The sequence below is a fragment of the Taudactylus pleione genome, unplaced genomic scaffold (genome assembly GCF_031769625.1).
Source record: "Taudactylus pleione unplaced genomic scaffold, aTauple2 ptg000927l, whole genome shotgun sequence".
In the NCBI taxonomy this organism is placed as follows: Eukaryota; Metazoa; Chordata; class Amphibia; order Anura; family Myobatrachidae; genus Taudactylus; species Taudactylus pleione.
In genome coordinates, this window is record NW_028285328.1 from 1,305,001 (window position 1) to 1,322,215 (window position 17,215).

Below are 17,215 nucleotides of genomic sequence, written 5' to 3' on the forward strand. Positions count from 1 at the left end.
GCGCACGTGCAGTGCGAGCGCTGCGCGTGCGCAGGCCCTCACCATCAACCTGCATGCGAGCACATAGCGCTTGCGAGCGGGTCTGAATGAGGTCCTTTGCCCGCACTAATGCAGGACTTACTGCTCACTTTCTTTGGTGGGCATTAATAATTTACGTACTATGGGGCCTATGTATCAAAGCTGGGAGAGGGAGAAAATTGTGAGAGATGAAGTACCAACCAATCAGCTTCCAATTTACATTTTTCAGGCTGTGTTTAAAAAATTATAGTTAGGAGCTGATTGGTTGGTAATTTTATCTCTCTCCCATCTTTGATACATAGGCCCCTATATACTTAGGATACACAGCGGACCAAGTATTTATTGACTACATTTTCTTATCTTTCCAGCACTTATTCTAATTCTTCATTTTATGACCTTTCCCTGATGATGTGAACATAATTATTTATATATATATATATATATATATATATATATATATAATATAATTTTTTTTTTTTTTTTTTTTTTGAATCAAACAAAAGTTAGTTAGGAAATCTCTGTTACGTTAAATACTTCCCATAAGAACACACTTTCTGTCGGTGACTTTTTGCGCAGGACGTTTATTATTCAGTAACTTGTATCGCAGGGACGGGTGTTGTTGCTGCTAGTCTTGTTTATCGTCCTATTTATCAGCGTCGTAGTGTGTAGCACTGCCCCACGCGGCGTCCTCCGTGTTACCGGCTAGTCATTTCTCTGCCGTGCAGTGGAGAAGTCTGGGGATCGCGTTTCTGCCCTTACCCAGAGAGATGAACATGACTCTGCCATGCAGCGCTGTGTGTGCATCTTACGGAGCTCTTAGGACTGAAATGCAATCTGTGACTGCGTGGGAGAGTCCATAGGACGTGGGGTGCCCAGAGCGAGGGTTCCAGACGCAGAGTTTGTGTCTTATTCCGTCACTAATAACAGCCTCTCAGATTTATGTGTATAATAAACTTCTTGGGTTTTGTCTTTTCCTTTCCTTTAATGAGTTCTGCGAATTGGCCTCTCAGCTGCGACGCTGCTATTGATCACAACGAACGAGGTCTTGATAGACGACAAGTGTTTCATTCCTTTGTGGTTCTCTTCATATTAGATCTATAACACACAAAAGTACAGATTGTTATAGGAACACATGGAGACATTACATTATCAGATTGTAGCAGATATACTGTAACTGTAGAAGAGAAGAGAATTAGCGCGTTCCGGCTGTGCGGAAGGGCCTTCCTCCTCCCTGACCTTGAATAAGTGCCCTCCATAGGGACGGCTGTCGTTGTAACCATCGATGGCCAATAGTTTTTACCATCGGAGGAAACTATCAGTGGTCAACCAATTGTTTGTTTGGATCTGCACATGTGCAAAGGAATGGAGCCTGCAGCCATCGGAACTCCCCCCATCGAAGATAAAACTATTTACCATCGATGGTTGATGGCCATCCTTAGCCATACTCCCTGGCTGTGTAGAAACACCCTCTGCCCCACCACCAGGGAGCAATCTCATAAATCCTCCCATAGCTGCAAACAGGTGGTGTTGCTGCTTCTGTGCCCAGGAGAAGGACAGGACCATGTACATGGTGGCATATTAATATCTGCCATGTGTTATTGTGAGCACAGGTGTCTAGAGGGTTGGTGGGTACTAATTACTCGGGCACAGGCTTGTGTAAGGGCCCGGGCCAGTTGTACAGGGGGAAGTATGACCCTCTCCTCTGCACAAAGTCATTTTCATTATTGTTTATTTTTGCCAGGATTGGGCCACACCCCCAGGATTTGGTCACACCCCCAGGATTTGGCCAAACCCCCTGGATTTGGCCACACCTCTCCCAGGCCCCTCATTACTCTCTATGGCCCTGATTGTGAGCTTAGTACTTTGTGGGTAACGTCTGTGCCTAGAAAGCTTAGAACTCCTCACATCCACCAGTTCTGTGGGCAATCGCCGACATATCTTCTACTATGAGATGATGGAGGTCCAATGGGTGATGTGCTATGATTTGGCTCTTTGTAGAGCTGTTTGGTTCAGTCATATGGACCTTAGGGAATAGATTTTGATAAGTGCTTGGAGGTTTTGGGGGCTGATGAAGGAATACATTGTGGCCTTTAGGACCTGTCATTGAGCTGTCCTGGTCTTTAATTCAATACACAATTGGAGTCCTGAGTTTCCTCTCTCCTGAGCTCAGGGCCGAGTGAGCATCACAGGAGGCACACGTCCTATGGTGCCTCCTCCCTGTCCTCTGCTTACACCTTGTACAGAGGAGGTTCTGAGGCATGGCTATCACCTTACGCAATGGAGTCAAACAGTTCTACTAATGTAACGTGAATGGTTCTCTTTTGTTCTTTCGTAGATATTTTGGCCTCCTCTCCGAAATCTGTTTATCCCAGTTTTCCTAAACTGCTGGCTGGCGAAATGCGTCTTGGAGAATATGATAGTAAGTATTTTATCATCATGTTACATGAACCTTTATCCTCTCCAGTTTCAGCATCACATGACAGGGTTTAGTCACGTGTGTGATGAGTCTAACGGTGAAATGTTCACGTATCAATGAGGTAAAATATACTGTTCAGTGTTACCCTGACGTTCCACTGCAGAGCTGTCAAATTATTACCTCCCCCACTCTCCATTACAGACCACTATTACTAATCCCACATACTTAGGAGAGTTCCCTATGGGGGTCAGAATGCGGACTGCAGTCATTTCAGCTACTGTGACATCACTTACCACAGCCCCTCTATGGCAGACAACCCTATCTGTGCTGTTATAACCGTAAAGCAAGTCTACCCAGCACTCACTGCCCTGTCTCAGTGTCTCAGATAGAGAAGCACCTCCCTTCTAACATGGCGTCCTGCTGTAGAGAGGAGACGTTTAGAATGCGCAGTCCCGATATTGCGTTTATAACACTCAGCTCAGTAATAATAACCAGATATTTATGTGGTGGCTCAACACCCATTTATAGCTGTGTTACCAGGGTTAATAATGTGGAAATAGAGAATTTGGGGCTCCTGAACACGAGCAATTTCTCCTTTTAAACTAGATGTTGGCAACTTGCGTCAATCCTGCCGTCTAGGCATGCTGAGATTTGTAGTTCTTCAAAAGCTGCCATGACCTTGGTTGCCCAAACCAGTTCATTTTCTACCTCTCATCTAAACAGTGAGGACTGAATAACGTCTGGGGCTGAAAGCGATTTATGTTGCTGATTACGGTTCCTGACAATATTTAAGTTTTTTGGAGGAGATGTTTCAAATCTTGGAGAGAGATAAAGTGGAGAAGTTGCCCATAGCAACCAATCAGCGTGTAACTCTCATTGTTCTAGCACAGGGTCTCATTCAGACCCGCTCACGAGCGCAGGACGCTCGCAAGCGGGTCGATGGTACCCAAATGCGCATGCGCACGACGGAGGGAGCTCTGTCGTGCGCATGCGCGATACCCAGATAGCGACAGCCAGGCTGTCGCTCCGGGTATCGCACCAAAGGGGGCGTGCTGTCGATGGTGAGTGACAGCACGCTCCCTTTGGTGGGCATGCCGGGAGCGTGGCTGCCAGACGGAGGCGTTCCCATGGGAAGGCCTACCGTCTGGGTCCGGCCCCGCTGACCTCACTAGTGATGTCAGTGGGAGTGCTCTCGGGCCTCTGATAGAGCCAAAATCACTCCTGGGCTTGCGGCAGCGAGACCCTACCGCAGGGTCTCGTCGCAGCCCGATGGTCGCGATGGTCTTGACCATCGCGACCATCATCATGGACGCTCGCATAAGCTGTGGGTGGTAGCCCACAGCTATGCGAGCGTTCAAGAGGCCGCTCCAAGTTTAGGTAGGGAGGGCCCTGATTCAGAGCGAGCGCTCTGGTCAGAGCGTCCGGCTCTGAATCAGGCCCTCAGTCTGTTAAATGACCGTTAGACACTGATTGGTTAGTGTGAGCAGCTTTGTGCTTCTGAGCTCATATATATGATATTACTTAGAAGCTGTCATATAATTACATACTGTTTCTTTTAAACAAAACAAAGCAGACAATGAGGCTCTCGTGTTAGTGTCATGTCTACATTTGGGGTTATTCAGCGAAACGCGTGAGTCCTGTCATCTAGTTCACTGGTTCTCAAACTCTGTCCTCAGGACCCCACAGGTTATTCTGGCAGTGCCCGGCCAGGTCCTGCCAGGTCCCGGCGCCTGCGCAATAGATCTGGTAGGCGCCTTGACCAGTGCATACGCGGCGGTGGCACCGCGCATAACACTGGCTTCTAGGGGCCTCATTGTTTGCAGCCCTGAGAAGCCCTGTATGGCTGCCCGAAAGGCAGAGCTCCCTGCTAATCGCAACCCGTACTGGCAGCCCCAGGGGGAGGAGACACCAGGGGGAGGAGACACCAGGGGGAGGAGACACCAGGGGGAGGAGAAGACACCCGCCCCTGGGGCTGCCTGGCAGGTGGCGCTTAGGGATATGGCCACTGGGATAACACTCCCTGGCATAACACTCCCTGGCATAACAGTCCCTGGCATATGGCCGCTGGGATAACGCTCCCTGGCATAACGCTCCCTGGGATAACGCACCTGGCATAATTATCCCTGGCATATGGCCGCTGGGATAACACTCCCTGGCATAACGCTCCCTGGGATAACGCTCCCTGGGATAACGCTCCCTGGCATATGGCCGCTGGGATAACACTCCCTGGCATAACGCTCCCTGGGATAACGCTCCCTGGGATAACGCTCCCTGGCATATGGCCGCTGGAATAACACTCCCTGGGATATAGCCGCTATGATAACACGCCCTCGGGTAACGCCCTGGGATACATTTGCCATAATGCACCCTGGGTAATTCCCCATAATCGTTTGCAGGGTAAATTTATTACATTTTTCTGCATCATCTGAATTGTAAAACGTAAAAATGGCTGAAAGTCTCTGAGGTTACTGAATATCAGAACACTAACGCAATGCACAGTGATACATCTAGGAAATGCATTACGTATAATGAAGGCCAACATGTGGCACATGTATGTAATTGTGTATGTGAGTCTGCTTCTTGCTTGTATTGTATTGAGAACAATATGAATGTTCTGTTTCAGAATGATCTTCATCGCGCTATCCAGAGGACGCAGTCAGCCATGTTTAATCAGGTGATCATTCTGATCTGCACCCTGCTGTGCCTCGTCTTCACAGGGTAAGCTGTTACCTCTCTGCCTGGTATCATCGCTTATACAGTATTGTGCCGGCTTTCTGCAGCAGCGCAGGTTTTTGGTCCAGAAATATATGACCGCTAATCTGTGGTCTCCTTTTTATTATGTTCTATTCATTGGGGGCTGAATTTCCTTCCTATTTCTTAAAATAACTTCCAATGAAGCCTTATTATTGTTACTCTGTGTGACATTGGTGGTCTGAGCAGAGGTAACTGTCAATCACTGCTCTGAGCTCCAGCCATGTATGATTTTCTGCAAGTGATTGACAGTTACCTCCCCTCAGATCACGGATCCTGACCATTCATCAGCGAGTTACACCGGGAAGGGATACGTCTGTATTCAGAGGGATCATTGCACTAAGATCTGTATTATAACTGAGTGGAAGAAACGTATGAAACCGCTCCAGTTCCTTAGTGCCTCGCACCTCGCCTAAATGTTCATGAATGGGGCAGCTGCCAGCACTGTGCTAGTTCCTGGCAGCTAATACAGTTATAATCTCATTGAAGGAAACCAGTTTTGCAGGACGTAGAAGCGCTAAACACAGGTAAACGCTGCTCTGTCTGTTCATGGTGCTGGGACGGTTTCAGCTCCTCATTAATCAGCAAAGACAAGTCCTGGAAATGACGAGTTATAATCCGGGTAATAAATGGAGTAATCTGGTTTAGCTCAGTGTGATTTGTATATTGATGTGATCCCTGATACACTGGCTGTAAAGCACATTACACAATAATGGCATTATGTACTAATAGTAACTATGTAATGAAATGCTGCCTCTCTATCATCGCCTATACAGGATCCTGTCACAGACGGCCGGCCGGGTTTGGTTCTCTTCATCCCTATAATTGTTCCTGATAAAGACGGCTATTCCCCCCTAGTATCTTATTGCTCTATAATACACTGTATATTGATGCGTTTAATCCTCCTGGACACACGCGGTTTCCGTATGCAGGGAATAGCTTTGTGCCCGCAGTCCGGGTAATGTTTGGGTCACTGGCCTCCTGGCACAGAGAACATCCAGCAGCTGAATAGGGGTTATTGGGCAGGTGATTAGATGGTGACCGGTCGATGCTTATTCCCATTGTGATGGTTATTACAGTCGGGGTGATGAGGTCTGGATAAGTTATTGCCTTTCACAGGAGAAAATCTTACTTTGGTCACACTGGGGAAAGACCCTTTGGAACAAGGATGCTGGACCCCCCAGCTGCTAACGATGAGGTCTTCATACCTCCTAAGGGGTCAATTCTTGGTTGGACAGTTCCGACTTATATCCCAAAAGGAAAATAAATTGTGTGAGACTCCTATAACTGCAGCTTCTAGATTCATGGCTTAGTGGACAGGTCACACAGTCCCTACATTATTATAGAATATAAAATCAGGCCCAGGCTGGAGCTTCCTGGGGAGAAGCATTATTAGCCCTGGCTTAGACAATACCCATCCCCGAGGGAAGATACTGTTACTGTGACCTGGCTGTCCTGAATGTAAGGACCCTCTCAAGCTTGGGACTGATTAGTGAATAACGTCACCCTACCTGGCACTACAGCCTGTCCTGTCTGGGAGTTCTGCCCCAGTGTGCAGTATCTACCCTTAATACAACCCCTCCAGCCCCTCCTGTACCAGCTCCCAGAACCGATAGTAGACGCAGTGTCAGTGCCTTGGAATCCAGGGTTGGACCACAATCCATGACCCAGAGGGGAGTATTTGTAACAGGCAGGATCTCCGGCCCCTGACACCCCTCGTTAGTTACACTATGCAAATTAAGATGTTTAAAGCGTGAATAGAATTTTTATTTTTGCCTTTTCCCTTAATTCTGCATATGAAGTCCTGTCTTACATAACACTGATAGAGAATGAGCTGCTCGTAGCTGGGAAATCCAACAGTGCCTTAAATACCGTTAATCTATATTCATCATTTTAAATATACATGTAATACGTTCCTGATGTAGATGAAAACTGCGCACTTCTGCAATATAAACACGAGGAGCCCCTGGGCCCAGAACTGTAAACGCCTGCGGTCTGCCCCCTACGCCTTCCCCGCACTCTATGTACGTACGTGTCCTTACTGCTAAGCTATTGTATGTGGCTGATGTCAGACAATCGCTCGTCTCGTCCCTGACATCACTGCAATTACCCTGCTCCGTGGGCTGTAAACGCCATGAAAGGAGCTTTTCCAGAAGACGATTACAGCTTCCCCGGCACAACGCCTAATTATGTCCCAAACCTGGAACATACATTAACGTCCTCCTCGGTGCCTTTTGTACGGGAACAGTGTAAGATATTCCTTATTGTACAGCGTTACCCATGGATATGTCTTTATACAGTGTCTTAATGTTACTCATTGACTGTAACCATGTCATGGGCTCTAGGTAGTTTAAAAGAGGTCTATAGTCGTGTGTGTGTGTGTGTGTGTGTGTGTGTGTGTGTGTGTGTGTGTGTGTGTCTGTGTGTGTGTGTCTGTGTTTCTGTGTGTGTGTGTCTGTGTGTGTGTGTGTGTGTGTGTGTCTGTGTGTTTCTGTCTGTGTGTGTCTGTGTGTGTGTGTGTGTGTTTCTGTGTGTGTGTGTGTGTGTGTGTGTGTCTGTGTGTTTCTGTGTGTGTGTGTCTGTGTGTTTGTGTGTGTGTGTGTGTCTGTGTTTCTGTGTGTGTGTGTGTGTGTCTGTGTTTCTGTGTGTGTGTGTGTGTGTCTGTGTTTCTGTGTGTGTGTGTGTGTGTCTGTGTTTCTGTGTGTGTGTGTGTGTGTCTGTGTTTCTGTGTGTGTGTGTGTGTGTCTGTGTTTCTGTGTGTGTGTGTGTGTCTGTGTGTTTCTGTGTGTGTGTGTGGCCCCAAAACCTGCCGTCAGCGCAAAAGCTGATTTGTGACACTTATATCGGTGCAAGCGCGCCTAGTTCTATGGCGATGCACCTGGATTAGCAGCCAAGATGGCGGTGTGAGGACTTGGGTGGCGCTAGAGCATTATATTCCACGTGTGGGTTAGGATCCTGAGCATAGATAATCGCATAGGAAAGTAGATGACGTTATGTGAGGAAGAGATGGAACTTATAGGGGCATATTCAATTAGACGCGAAAAGTCGGAAAGGTTTCGCCTGCCGTACTTTTGCCGGCTTTGCGTGTTTTGGAGGTGAAAACATTTTGTGCGCTGCCACACTTTTCGCCCTATTCAATTTAAAATGGATGCGAAAACTTGACTCGGCGAAACGCAAACAGGTGATAAGTGCTGTCAGATTTGGGGAAATCAGCCTGACACCCCCCAAAAGATGCACTAACATTGGGGATCACTGTAGATGCCCTGAATAGCCTTACTGGAGCTATTTGGGGTACTTAAATGCTCTCAATAGCGGCTAATTATCGTCTTTGCGCAAGTGGTGTAGAATAGCATTTAGCAATTTCTTTTTGAGAAAATAACTAGTCCCAGCAAATTTGGGGTACATGAAAATGGTGCAAGCATGTATAAAAATCGCAAAAGTGACGTTTTAAAAACCGCACCTTCAGCAAGCACCTGCAATCGAAAAAACACCTCCCCCATTACTTGGGGACCCCCTAAAAGCTTATTTCGATAGTTTTTAAGTTTGTACCCCAAATTTGTACATTTTTGCCCCTTTTTCAAAGTCATTTTTTGGGGTGTTCAATTTTTTTAGGATTCTTTTGACTCGGGGTGCAGGGCGATTTCCCCACCTGAAAACCGCAATTCTGCACTTTTTTTCCGCCTGCTTTCATGGGCAAATCTTTTTCACCTATACCAATGCATTGATTTTCCGCGTAAGCGAAAAGCATTTGGAATTGAATACGGGGATACGTTCCGCCTGGCGAAATGACATCATTGGCGAAACTTTTCCGCCGAAAACAGCTTATCGCGGCTAATTAAATATTCCCCATAGTGAATGGCTCCCTCCTGTGCCACTAATGGACTAACTTGGTGCCTTTGCAGGCTTTTCCTATATTATATAATTAGTATATTAGAGCAATGCTGCCTGACATTTATACCCCTACATATGGAGGTTATTTGAAGTTCTTCTGTTTTGGGAACTGACGTGTCATTGAGGACGTCGGCGTAAGCGAGTTAGGTAATCACGGAGGTGAGTGTTAGTGCATTAGGGAGTCGCTGTGACCCAAGAGCAGCAATCTCTTATGTAACACAGCTGGCGGAGTCATTACGAGCTCCATTATATAAGGGATTGTTCTCTCGCTATCAGTCATAGCACATAAGTGTGCCTGACATCTGCTAATGTATCACTCGCTGCGGGTGGGAGGGAGGGTCACATGGTCTGCGCTCAGTAAGCTGGAGGGCACTTGAGGAACAATCTCCATCTATTGGTCCAGGTATAATCTTCCGAGAGCTTATATAGCGTACAGATGGGTCCACATACATCTAGCCTCCTGGCACGTTAAACGGCAATTTCTAGTCGCGAAATGCTACGTTACAGTGTCAGCGGCTGTAACCCTGTAACGTAGCCTTTCGCAGGCAGATACACCCGCAGTCACCAGGGGCGTTTCTAGAGAGGAGGGGGCCCGTGTGCAGTCTCTAAAACGGGCCCCCTCCTCTCTGTCTGGCGGGCGGCAGCGCACTGAGCTGTGCGCGGCCAGCGCCGGCATTATAGACGCTGGGCACTAGAGTGAGCCTATAGAGTATGCGCAGGTCACCGGGAAAATGCCCATCCCCGTATTCAATTCCAAATCGGCGAAAATGGGACCCAGCGAAACTGAAATGGGCAAAAAGTTGTCAGTTTTGTGGAAAACACCCCCAAAAGATGCTGTGACATGGGGGATCACTATGGGTACTCCCACTAAATAGTCTCAGTGGGCGCTATTTAGCACCTTTCAGCACGTGGTGAGGAATAGCATTTAGCAACTTTTTTTTGCCAAAATAAATATTCCCATCAAATTTGGGGTACATGAAAATGGGTGCAGGCATATTTTCTACTTGCTAAAGTCAAGCATTAAAAGGGCCAAAATCGCACCTTCAGCAAACACCTGCAATCCAAAATACACCTCCCCCATACTTGGGGACCCCCCAAATGCTATTTCGCTAGTTTTTGAATTTGTACCCCCACTTTTTGCAAAGTGCTTTTTGGGGGTGTTTTTTTGACACAGTTAGCATCGGGGGGTGGGGGGGTGTCAAAAGGGTGCATGGTGCTTCCCGCAACATTGCACCCAAAACCCTAATTCTGCACTTTTTTCTGCCGGGTCTTCATAGGCAAAACTTTTTTGCCTATACATTGCATTATCGCGCTGGCGTAAAGCCACTACAGTTGAAACCGGCGAAAATGCGTCATCGGCCAAAAAGTATCGCCGAAATGTACTTTTCGCTTCTAATTGAATACGGCCCCTGGGACTCTGGACGTGTTCGGGTTTTAGCAAAACCAAGTCGCTCATCTGTACTATGTTTTTTTTAAATAAATGTCATCTGTTACTGCCATTCGCACAAACCCTAATATTTAGTAACGTTTGCCACAAAACCCACCCACAGTTACCAGACTGCATGCACCCCGAGCACTGGCACCCAATGTACCTATAGTTATAGCACCTCCTCATGTACCAGAATCTGCAGCCAACCCACCAAGGGGATTCTCTCCCTACCCCACACATCCTAGCTGCCCCAACAGCCTGGACATCTTGGGTGCCTCACCCTCACCTGCCAATAGCTGGCTGCATTCCAGTGGAAGCTGCCATGGAGATTACTGTCCCTCCTGGAGAACAGACCATGTCCTAGGTATCCCCCAGCAGCTCATCGCATTAGACCGTGGCCTCATTCACATTAAATCCTCAGCCAGCGTCCTCCCGCTCAGATCTCTTACAGTGATCGCTATCTTACAATGTCCTATTGTGAGACTCTGAGGGGGTGTGGCCAGTGCAGAGTGGGTGTGGCCAGTGCAGAGTGGGTGTGCCCAGTGCATGTGGGTATGAACAGAGTGGTTGTGGCCAGTGCCGAGTAGGTGTGCCCAGTGCCATGCGGGTATGAATAGTGCCGAGTGGGTGTGGCCAGTACCATGTGGGTGTGCCCAGTGCCATGAGGGTATGAGTAGAGCAGAGTGGGTGTGGCAGTACCATGTGGGTGTGCCAGTGCCATGTGAGCTTGTACACACCCTACACCATCAGCTAGAATGTCTCCTTAAATACAAAAGAGTAGAAAGATTGTATAAGTTTATGAGGAAAATAGACAGACATCTGTAATATGTGATTTATGGCCGATTGTGGGGCCAGCTGAGTGGCTGGTCTCCATCATGCTGTTTGGTGATGGGCCTATTTTTATGTGGAGGCCTGGGGCTGTAGTGCGATCCACCCCATTGTTAATCTGGCCCTGCATCTGGCAATTACCACAGACGTAACGCACGTAACATGCGCTAGGTGCGTTTCCCTGGTTCGGCCGCTTTGAGGTTGCGTTTTCCCATTTCCACGATGCATATACAGTATGAAGTCAGCGAGGGTCGGTAACATTGGATCTGGGCCTGTGGTGCAATGTGCTCTATCTATATATATATATATATATATATATATATATATATATATATATATATATATATATATATGTGTATATATATTATATATATATATATATTATACATTGTGTGTTTCCCTGTAATAAAATCATTCCTGGCACCCCAGCTGACAGCTGCACGGTATGTACCAGGAACCGCTCCGCACACGTACAGCAGAAGCGCCGGTTCCGTTCCAGCCTTCGCTAATGGCCGTCTCCCATCTGTTGCTGTTTTCCAGGATGTGTGGGATTCAGCATTTGGAAAGAGCTGGGGAAAACCTTTCACTCTTCAAATCATTTTACTTCTGCATTGTTACCTTCTCCACGGTGGGCTACGGAGACGTGACCCCTAAGATATGGCCTTCGCAGCTGCTGGTGGTCATCATGATCTGTGTGGCACTTGTGGTGTTACCTCTCCAGGTACGTGGCATGTTTAGTGGCTCAGTCTTCCTCCAGGGCTGACGGGTTGCACCATCCAGACCCCTCACACAGGGAAGCGACTTATGTGCTATTACGTTGGGGGTCTCGTGCAGCCCAAACGTCGGTGACCTTCCGACCTTCAGGGGTCATGTGTAGCTACAGAGCAAACAGTAATAATCCATCTGCACCACAAATGACAGCATGTTGGATAAATGATTGTACATGTATGTAGTATGTTGTATTTACTGACAATGTCCAGGTTAGTGGTCGCTCTGTTACTGCGATGCTCTGCCTCAGATCCTATAGGGGGAGAGGTACCAAACTTCACAGGGAGATAAAGTGGAGAAGTTTCCCACTGCGACCAATCCGCTTCTGTCATGTATCCAGCACAGTCTATGAAATGAGAGCTGGAAGCTGATTGGTTGATTTGGGTACATCTTAGTGACTGTTTAAAGGCACCTGGTACAATGTATCTGCAGGAACCGAAGCCTGTGTGCTGAGACAGAGCAGACACCTCACCTGTAAGGTGACAAGATGCCAGCAGGGCGAGACAGGATTTCTACTTGGCATCGTGTCCCTGGCACCGGATATAACCGTCTCTGAACACCTGGCTGCCTCCTTGTATAGAAGTACATTATAGCCTATAGGGCAGGGTGCCTACACCAGTACCGTGTGTCACATTTGTCATACACTATACTAAACCCTCCTGGAGAACAGACCATGTCCTAGGTATCCCCCGATAGTAGCTGTGAATGTGGTCAGAGCAGGCTGCAGACTCTCAGGTAAATTTACTAAAGTGAGAGTTTTTAGAATTGGGCCATTATACTATGGTGGCGAAATGTAATGTACTCTGGACCCACAATACAGCAGCTTCCTGCGGAGATGGGAAAAGATAGGTCCCCGTCTGCCGCTGGAGTGTCAGGAAGAGGAGCCAGTGTTGGGGAAGGGTGCAAACTCTTCTGTCAAGAACATAACTAAATAAAATGCTCCATATATAACAGGAATTTGTTACATAACACTCTGAACGTGTTCTCTAACAGCGACAGCAAAACACATCCAGATAGGAGCGTCACCAGCTTACTGGAAGAGTGACAACATGATGTAACACTAAAGTGCCGGTTTTTAGAAGTGGAAATGTTGCCCATAGCAACCAATCAGAGTCTAGCTATTATCTTCTAGATGGTGCTAGTTAAATGTTAAGTAGAATCTGATTGGTTGCTATGAGCAACATCTCCACTTTATAAAAACTCTCACTTTAGTAAATATACCCCTCTGCCTGCCTGTCGCTCTGCCTGCCTGTCTGTCGCTCTGCCTGCCTGTCTGTCGCTCTGCCTGCCTGTCACTCTGCCTGCCTGTTGCTTTGCCTGTCTGTCGCCTGCCTGTCTGTCACTCTGCCTGCCTGCCTGTCTGTCGCTCTGCCTGCCTGTCGCTTTGCCTGTCTGCTGCTGTGCCTGCCTGTCGCTCTGCCTGCCTGTCTTTCGCTCTGCCTGCCTGTCTGTCGCTCTGCCTGCCTGTCTGTCGCTCTGCCTGCCTGTCTGTCACTCTGCCTGCCTGTCTGTCGCTCTGCCTGCCTGTTGCTTTGCCTGTCTGTCGCCTGCCTGTCTGTCGCTCTGCCTGCCTGCCTGTCTGTCGCTCTGCCTACCTGTCGCTTTGCCTGTCTGTCGCTCTGCCTGCCTGCCTGTCTGTCGCTCTGCCTGCCTGCCTGTCTGTCGCTCTGCCTGCCTGTCTGTCGCTCTGCCTGCCTGTCGCTCTGCCTGCCTGTCTGTCGCTCTGCCTGCCTGTCTGTCGCTCTGCCTGCCTGTCTGTTGCTCTGCCTGCCTGTCACTCTGCCTGCCTGTCGCTTTGCCTCTGTCACTCTGCCTGCCTGCCTGCCTGTCGCTCTGTCTGCCTGTCTGTCGCTCTGTCTGCCTGTCTGTCGCACTGCCTGTCTGTCGCTCTGCCTGTCTGTCGCTCTGCCTGTCTGTCGCTCTGCCTGTCTGTCGCTCTGCCTGTCTGTCGCTCTGCCTGTCTGTCGCTCTGCCTGTCTGTCGCTCTGCCTGTCTGTCGCTCTGCCTGTCTGTCGCTCTGCCTGTCTGTCGCTCTGCCTGCCAATTTGCCTGCCTGCCTGTTGCTCTGCCTGCCTGTTGCTCTGCCTGCCTGTCGCTCTGCCTGCCTGCCTGTCGCTCTGCCTGCCTGCCTGTCGCTCTGCCTGCCTGCCTGTCGCTCTGCCTGCCTGCCTGTCGCTCTGCCTGCCTGCCTGTCGCTCTGCCTGCCTGTCGCTTTGCCTGCCTGCCTGCCTGTCGCTTTGCCTGCCTGCCTGTCTGTCGCTTTGCCTGCCTGCCTGTCTGTCGCTCTGCCTGCCTATGTACGGCACTGCGGGACCCTTGTGGCACCTTATATACAGTATAATGATGATAATAGACTCCCCATGTACAGCACTGCGGGACCCTTGTGACACCTTATATACAGTATAATGATGATAATAGTAGACTCCCCATGTACAGCACTGCGGGACCCTTGTGGCACCTTATATACAGTATAATGATGATAATACAGACTCCCTATGTACGGCACTGCGGGACCCTTGTGGCACCTTATATACAGTATAATGATGATAATACAGACTCCCCATGTACAGCACTGCGGGACCCTTGTGGCACCTTATATACAGTATAATGATGATAATAAAGACTCCCCATGTACGGCACTGCGGGACCCTTGTGGCACCTTATATACAGTATAATGATGATAATACAGACTCCCCATGTACGGCACTGCGGGACCCTTGTGGCACCTTATATACAGTATAATGATGATGATAATAATACAGGCTCCCCATGTACAGCACTGCGGGACCCTTGTGGCACCTTATATACAGTATAATGATGATAATAATACAGACACCCCATGTACAGCACTGCGGGACCCTTGTGGCACCTTATATACAGTATAATGGTGATAATACAGACTCCCTATGTACGGCACTGCGGGACCCTTGTGGCACCTTATATACAGTATAATGATGATAATACAGACTCCCCATGTACAGCACTGCGGGACCCTTGTGGCACCTTATATACAGTATAATGGTGATGATAATACAGACTCCCCATGTACAGCACTGCGGGACCCCTGTGGCACCTTATATACAGTATAATGATGATAATAATACAGACTCCACATGTACAGCACTGCGGGACCCTTGTGGCACCTTATATACAGTATAATGATGATAATAATAATACACTCCCCATGTACAGCACTGCGGGACCCCTGTGGCACCTTATATACAGTATAATGATGATAATAATAGACTCCCCATGTACAGCACTGCGGGACCCTTGTGGCACCTTATATACAGTATAATGATGATAATAATAATACAGACTCCCCATGTACAGCACTGTGGGACCCTTGTGGCACCTTATATACAGTATAATGGTGATGATAATACAGACTCCCCATGTACAGCACTGCGGGACCCTTGTGGCACCTTATATACAGTATAATGGTGATGATAATAATACAGACTCCCCATGTACAGCACTGCGGGACCCTTGTGGCACCTTATATACAGTATAATGATGATAATAATACAGACTCCCCATGTACAGCACTGCGGGACCCTTGTGGCACCTTATATACAGTATAATGATGATGATAATACAGACTCCCCATGTACAGCACTGTGGGACCCTTGTGGCACCTTTATATACAGTATAATGATGATAATAATACAGATTCCCCATGTACAGCACTGCGGGACCCTTGTGGCACCTTATATACAGTATAATGATGATGATGATAATAATAGACTCCCCATGTACAGCACTGCGGGACCCCTGTGGCACCTTATATACAGTATAATGAGGATGATAATACAGACTCCCCATGTACAGCACTGCGGGACCCCTGTGGCACCTTATATACAGTATAATGATTATGATAATAATACAGACTCCCCATGTACAGCACTGCGGGACCCTTGTGGCACCTTATATACAGTATAATGGTGATGATAATACAGACTCCCCATGTACAGCACTGCGGGACCCATGTGGCACCTTATATACAGTATAATGATGATAATAATACAGACTCCCCATGTACAGCACTGCGGGACCCTTGTGGCACCTTATATACAGTATAATGGTGATGATAATAATACAGACTCCCCATGTACAGCACTGCGGGACCCTTGTGGCACCTTATATACAGTATAATGATGATAATAATACAGACTCCCCATGTACAGCACTGCGGGACCCTTGTGGCACCTTATATACAGTATAATGATGATAATAATACAGACTCCCCATGTACAGCACTGCGGGACCCTTGTGGCACCTTATATACAGTATAATGATGATAATACAGACTCCCCATGTACAGCACTGCGGGACCCTTGTGGCACCTTATATACAGTATAATGATGATAATAATATAGACTCCCCATGTACAGCACTGCGGGACCCCTATGGCACCTTATATACAGTATAATGATGATAATAATAATACAGACTCCCCATGTACAGCACTGCGGGACCCTTGTGGCACCTTATATACAGTATAATGATGATAATAATACAGACTCCCCATGTACAGCACTGCGGGACCCTTGTGGCACCTTATATACAGTATAATGATGATAATACAGACTCCCCATGTACAGCACTGCGGGACCCTTGTGGCACCTTATATACAGTATAATGATGATAATAATATAGACTCCCCATGTACAGCACTGCGGGACCCCTGTGGCACCTTATATACAGTATAATGATGATAATAATAATACAGACTCCCCATGTACAGCACTGCGGGACCCTTGTGGCACCTTATATACAGTATAATGATGATAATAATAATACAGACTCCCCATGTACAGCACTGCGGGACCCTTGTGGCACCTTATATACAGTATAATGATGATAATAATACAGATTCCCCATGTACAGCACTGCGGGACCCTTGTGGCACCTTATATACAGTATAATGATGATGATAATAATAGACTCCCCATGTACAGCACTGCGGGACCCCTGTGGCACCTTATATACAGTATAATGAGGATTATAATACAGACTCCCCATGTACAGCACTGCGGGACCCTTGTGGCACCTTATATACAGTATAATGATGATAATACAGACTCCCCATGTACAGCACTGTGGGACCCTTG

At 47.7% G+C, this 17,215-nt stretch overlaps 1 protein-coding gene across 5 annotated transcripts in view; it reads left to right on the forward strand.

Annotated features, from left to right (window-relative positions):
• The window catches only part of KCNT1 (potassium sodium-activated channel subfamily T member 1), a 265,672-nt gene that overhangs the window by 162,058 nt on the left and 86,399 nt on the right, over nt 1–17,215 (forward strand). For all 5 annotated transcript variants that reach the window (XM_088459701.1, XM_088459704.1, XM_088459702.1 and 2 more), the window contains 3 exons: nt 2,354–2,437; nt 5,058–5,152; nt 11,874–12,054. In XM_088459701.1, coding sequence (XP_088315827.1) covers nt 2,354–2,437; nt 5,058–5,152; nt 11,874–12,054 — 360 coding nt within the window. The remainder of the gene's footprint in view (nt 1–2,353; nt 2,438–5,057; nt 5,153–11,873; nt 12,055–17,215) is intronic.